Source organism: Patella vulgata, chromosome 3 (assembly GCF_932274485.2).
Source record: "Patella vulgata chromosome 3, xgPatVulg1.2, whole genome shotgun sequence".
Taxonomy (NCBI): Eukaryota; Metazoa; Mollusca; class Gastropoda; family Patellidae; genus Patella; species Patella vulgata.
The window spans coordinates 19,750,679-19,757,484 of record NC_065881.2 but is presented as its reverse complement, the minus strand read 5'-3'; the positions used below and the strand labels follow the sequence as shown (position 1 = coordinate 19,757,484).

General features: G+C 34.7%; 1 protein-coding gene across 1 annotated transcript; it reads right to left on the bottom strand.

Moving 5' to 3' along the window:
• Positions 1 to 1,544: 1,544 nt before the first annotated feature.
• On the bottom strand, positions 1,545 to 6,493 carry LOC126814322 (zinc finger protein SNAI2). The gene is made up of 2 exons (XM_050539412.2): positions 5,898 to 6,493; positions 1,545 to 3,648 (listed from the first exon to the last, which is right to left on the bottom strand). The coding sequence occupies exons 1-2, from the start codon at positions 6,184 to 6,186 to the stop codon at positions 2,603 to 2,605; spliced, it is 1,335 nt and encodes a 444-aa protein (XP_050395369.2). The 5' UTR covers positions 6,187 to 6,493; the 3' UTR covers positions 1,545 to 2,602.
• Positions 6,494 to 6,806: the final 313 nt, after the last annotated feature.

Below are 6,806 nucleotides of genomic sequence, written 5' to 3'. Positions count from 1 at the left end.
GCCACTGTCCAGGTAAAATGCCCCTCATAGCACATTTTATGCCCGTCTTCAATAGCCAAGTTGGTGACGAACAATAGGACTTCAAACCCCATTTTATTTCATGCTGGTGTGCGACAAAGGTCAATGTTACATCTGATTGGTGTGATTCCAGGGGCTATATTCATAAACAAATAAACAATTAATCTAAAATTATCATTGGGTTGATAGATTTTTTTCCTTCTTCCCACCATTTTATATTATCCAGGTAAACATTTTTTTTTGTTTTGCCAATGGGTCCAAAATAGTGTGATTTGGTTTTGGTAGATTTTGTCCGGGGGGGGGGGGGGGTAAAATAAATTGAAGCTCTCGCCCAATGGAAAATCTACATTCTTTAAAAAGTTTAATTTAAGACTTCGTGAATAGGACAACGGATCCTTTTCTTACTAATATCCCAAATTCGCTTAAATAAAGAACGAGTGTTCGGTTTTAAGCACTAAATATAAATTATAGTTGTGACTCGTTGCTATTTTGTTTTTCACTTTATCAATGAAAACACTTGCTGACTTATCTTGTAATTCGACCAGAGGAAACCCAGGGCTAGAGTCGGGTTATAAATTTTATTTAGACGAAGCATTAGCAGAAAGGATAATTTGCAGTTAATCCATCAGTGGTTGTTGTTTCTGTTGAATGGCAGGTCGGTCATATTTAAACTGGATATCACCTGCGATATCACCTCGGTGGAAGCGGACGTAAAATACAACTAACTAACAACAACAACAACAAAAACGGGGTGTCATTTGTTTGGGGTAATCATTTTGGTCTGGTGATCATTTAGGGGTGGGGGGTCATATTTAATATGGCAATATTAATAACTGGTCCCGCATCATTAAATTTTGTAAACTAGGATGCAAATCCATGTCGCCTCTCTTTGAAATGTTGATTTCCTTAGATGATTATTAACTGGAATAATTAATAAAGCAGACGAGTTGAACGATGCGAGATATTGGGTCTAAATCTAGAGGTAACCGGGGGTCAATTGCGTCACGAAGGGGCGTGCACAAGTCAGACGTCAAAGAAATTCCCGCTTTTTTTTCGTTTGCCAACAGACAGGAGGGTGGCGGGAAGACGTCAAAGAAATCACTTGGGGCTATATCCTCACTCAGGTCAGTATAATTGTTCTAATCTATTAAAGAATGATAGAATAATATCAACCTTTCGCGCCATTTTATCACCTGTCGACTTGCAGGTCCTTTCTATCTCGCAGACGACAAGTTGTCTTTGCACCTGCCGTAAGAAGGAGGCCATGTCACGCTCTCCGCTCACATCATTGCCACGCGCCAAAGATGTCTCGTGTTTCTATTATGTTTAGGTGAGCTGGGCGCGCGCTCAAACACTCATCTGTAATAGAGCGTATCAGTTTATTCGACAGGTGGAAAGGGGTCCCACAATGATTAAATTTAAAGCAAATCATAATATAATCGCAAGGTGGCCCACTCCGTCAATAAAACATGTTAAAATAAACTACCGGGGTGTTAAATTGAAAACACAATTAATCAAAGAATATATTGACTGCAACGGTCTAATGTAAGTCTTTAATATACATAATAAATATTTAGAGTATTCATCACTGATTCAACAAAATATTGATTTAATAACAAATGAAATAGTTTCAATATATGTATAAAGCAAAAAGGGGAAGTTTTCATAACAACAATTTGAAACAGTCTCTGTGATAGTATCTATGTTCCAATGGCACAAATTAATGGGAGAGGGTGGGGGACTAAATTCGTTAAAATGAGTAACGGTATAGAAATACTCAGATTAGAAGTATAATTCACAATATCAAATTGAAACAGTCTCTGTAATAGTAGAGAAATGGTTGTTCCAATGGCACGAATTAATGGGGGGGTGGGGGCGACTAAATTCATTTTAAAATGAGTAACGGTATATATAAAAGTAAACGTTACTCAGACTATAAGTATAATTCATAAAAACAAATTCAAACAGTCTCTGTAATAGTAGAGACATGTAAGTTCCAATGGCACAAATAAATGGGGGGGGGGGCAGGGAACTAAATTCGTTAAAATGAGTAACGGTATAGAAAAGGCTAAACGTTACTCAGATTAGAAGTATAATTCATAATAACAAATTGAAGTAGTCTAAAATGAGTAACGGTATAGAAAGGACTAAACGTTACTCAGATTAGAAGTATAATTCATAATAACAAATTGAAACAGTCTCTGTAATAGCAGAGCAATGTAAGTTCCAATGGTACGAATTAAAGTATTGACTAAATTCGTTTTAAAATGAGTAACGGTATAGAAAAAGCTAAACGTTACTCAAATCATAAGTATAATATCACAAATAACATTTATTAAATGGACAAGAGACAGAAATGTTGAATACTGATTTGACAAGAACACACATAAAAATAAATAAAAATTGGGAAATAAAAATAAATAACAATTTGACTGTTTCTTTTAAAATGGCACCTTACAAAAACTAACACCTAAATAAATATATAAGTTGTGTCCTTCGATTTCAAATTTAAATTTGATATATTTAATTGTAGTCATGTCTAGTTTATGTTCTTCACAATAATGTTTTGATCACGTTTAAAGTTTTAATGAACAACTGTGCCACAACAACCATCTTCATGTTTCAATAATAACGACATTCTGGAAAAGGTTTTGCTGCAGCTTCGACAACTGTATTTCTTAACATCTGAATGGGTCTGAAGATGTGCTCTTAGATTGGAGCGGTCAGCAAAAGCACGACCACAATGTTGACAAGAAAATGGCTTCTCGCCAGTATGAGTCCTGATATGACCTTGTAATAACCAAGGTCGAGAAAAAGCTTTACCGCATAATTTACACTTACAGGGTAATGTGTGAGTTCTTATGTGCATTTTTAAAGCTCCCAGAGACACGTACGTCTTATCACAGTATTTACAGTTGAATTCTTTCTTAATCTGCGAGGCACAATGAAATTGTTTGTGTTTAGATAAACCGCTAAACGTCGAGTAGCTCTTTTTACAAGAATCGCACTGATATCGAATAGGTTCGTTTTCTTTACTTTTCTTTTTCTCCGTGAGTTCTAATTCCGGAACGGGGCGTTCTGTCACCACCGAATAGTTCAAAACGTTATCAAATGGTGCTTTAGCCATTTTAACACTGAAATCTAAGTCCATTCGTCTATCGTCGAAAAGTTTTCGAGTGTCATTAGGAGACTGGGGAAAGTTCATTGGATAACGCATTCCCGCCGGAAGATACGTTGGCGGTGGCAAGAGTTGTGGTCCTTTGAAAGCTGACGAGACTTCTGCATATGGCCTAAATCCCAGCGTTGAATCGTTGAGGTTTCTTGGCAATGGGGGTGATGGGAATCCACTGAAGAAGCGGAACGGTAAAAATGGGTGACTGTGTAAATTAGAGATAAGTGGAGGTTGCCATGGGAATGGATCGTGGAATCGAGCAGGCTCTGGTGGACTACAACTGGGACTATCGACAGGACTCAGACTTCCGGTTCTGCGATCTAGATCAGCAGGTGAATGCGGTGAGAGTCTTCTGTGACAATCTGGTGTTGGCGGGAGATGAAGTGACACCGGAATCATTGGTCGCTCTGGTATGGGTTTTACTATAGTCTGTTTTATTATTCCTTCCATCGATCGACCTGTAACATAGAAAAAAAATAATTATAGCAACAGGTCTGATATTTATATTAAAAGGTATTTTTTAGGAGCAGAAATCTTTGATTAATTTGATGGTTAATTAATCATTACGTTCACATATTAAAGATCTATTTAATCACGGCACTTGTTGGTTTTAGTTATTATATGCCCAATTAATTTTATGTTATTTCATCAATTCCCTTTGAGACTTCTAAGCACTTGCAATTAATTCCAAATCGATTCCACGCACGTGCATAATAATTAGTAAATTAATAAAGCGTGTACATTACACATTGCGTATTATTTTTAGATTTTTATGTGTGGAAATGCTCACTTCAAGTAATATTTTGTAAGAATTTTTTTTTTAGCATTCCTCAATAATTTCACATGTTTTGACATTCCGCGTGTTTTATTAGTTATTAGATATTAACGAAAAAAGATTTTTAAAATGAAAAAAACATAAAATATGAAATCCAATTTAACAATTCCTTGAAGCTTCCAACCGTTTTAACATTTCTGGTATTTCATTAGTTAAAAAAGAGAATTGTAATATGAAACCTAGAACATTATAAAATAGGATATCTTTTTCAATATTCGGTATCTGGGCAATATCAGGTTTAGAAGATAGGTAGTATTATCGAACTAATAAAAAAACTTATTTTATGATCAGTAGTGGAATACTGCGTTTTATCAGTGAAATAAAAGTGTTATTCCACTGGCTAGTTGTTTTTACCTAAAATGATTGTAAAATCATAAAATAAATAGAACATTTGTCGTTTTGTCGTGAATAACATATTTTATTTCATCTCTAAGCAAGAAAACGTTTATATTTTCTCGATGAAATAAAATATGTTATTCACTCTAAAACGACAAATATCCTCTATATATTTTGATAAATTCGTGGTTAATTTTATATGTTAAATAATTATCAAAAAAATGTACGAAGTCTCAGGTTTACTTTGTTACAACAATGACTTTTTAGAAAAAAATATTGAAACGACATGTGATAGATTCCAGTATACTGAATACCTTTAAATTTATTTGTCATTTTCACACGCGCCAGAGAGAAGAAAAAATCTCCCGATGAAAGGGTTTTCAACAAGTGGCGCGTATCTAATTATTCTTTGAGGGGGTTAGAATTTGAACTTTGTTGGGTCGCGTGCCAGGGTCAAAAATTATACAAAAAGCCCTCATGAAGCTGACAGGTGGTTTTTGAGAAACATTTGGCACGTGACCGAAGACAGGTGAACATTTGTAATTGAAACAAGAATACTGACCACTGAATACTAAGACTATTAGCTGGACAAAGGTCATTCTAAATAGCATAGAAGATGAGGACCCATGAAATTGATTGTTGTTCTTGTGTGTTTTCATTAATCCTATCATTTGAGGGGCAACAAAGACACCGTTCTTCATAACGATGGGGATGGATTCAATAGGGAGAACCTTAAACAATTACTAACAGTATGACAGTAGATTTTAGTTGACGACAGATTAAATTCGTGAGAAAAATAATAATATCGCGCGCTTTTCTGTTTATACAAGTATGTAGTACGATAAATAATAAATTTAAGAAAGGTATTTAAAATTTTTAGAAAATTATAATTTCATATTTATCATTTATTATAATTTGATTTTATAAAGGACTCCATAATAATACATAAATATCCTACATAAATTATACTTTGAATGAAATTTGTTAGTGACAACACAGGTAATACCTATATATACATAGTTATAGTTTACATCTAGAATACATACACTGATATCTAGAATACATTAATTGATTAATTGATATCTAGGATCAAAAACCGATGTCTAGAATAAATAACGTGGAGTCTAGAATACATACATTGGGGCATATAATTTGGGGCCTAAAATACATGATTTGTTATCTAGAATCCAGTAACTGATATCTAGAATACATAATTGGGTGTCTAGAATAAATAAATTGATATCTAGAATACATAATTAGTGTGTAGAATACATGAATGAGTTTGTAGAATAAATAAGTTGGTATCTAGAATTGTTATCTAAAATTCACAAATGGTATCTAGAATTAATCATTAGTAATTCACACAGCAAATGGCCATCAGCAATCACGAAAAACATTTTGCATTTGTCAAATTACCAACTGCGATAATTCCGAAACTATTTAACACCGGTCTAATAAATTAAAGCGATTCTGAGATCCAAATCTTCAAAATAGTTGTTTGTTGTAGACCAAGGCACTATAGAACATTTTACATACCTGTCAAATACATATCTCTCTTCTGTTGTATGGGTGACAAGCGTGGCACCGGGGTCACCACAGGTTTCGGCATCTCTTCCACCAAAACTTTAGGAGATAAAGTTGCCTCATTTGATTTTAAGTTAGATTCCGTAACTTCCATCGGCGTGTCATCAGTATCGGTAACATTAATAGTTTCTTCATCTTCTTCCACATCCGCTGCTGCCGGAGGATTATCCGATCTTGGATTGAAGATTTGCGTTTCCGACTCACTTTTATCGCGTTTCTTGATTAAGAAAGCGCGAGGCATCTTGTCAGGGTTAAACAGTTATCCTATATATCCTAGACGTTTCACAAGGTGACTGCGTTCGTTATATGACCTGATTTTATACGGGCTCAACATGTATCAATAGTAGGAAAACATGTGACTCTGTAGAAGGATATCCACAACACTAAACCATGTATAACTTGTTAGTTATAAATACCACCTCTTTATTAACTATTCTATTTAACCATATCATTCATGTCCGATCTAGCCAATCAGCAAATGCTACTAAGTTCCTTTCATCCTGTTAGCCAATCACACGCAGCTGTTAAGGATTAAGCCACGCCTCTAGGGGAGGGATTAACAAACCCATGTCAATGAACAGGTGTATTGGAGAACGCGATGACGGGAAATTTGAAATTGATGAAAAACACATGTTAGCTGCGGAGTTATTTTTCGTGATTTGATACAAAGACAACTGTTTATAGACATGAAATATAGGAGATTTCGTGTACATGAAATTTCGCAAAATGAAACACAACAAGCGTTGCACCTTGAACAAACAATAAAAGCACACATGATTTCTTATGTAATTAAATTAAATATCGAAATGTTAACTGTGTTAAAAATGAATTTTAAGCATCCGAAGGAATTAATTTCCGTAA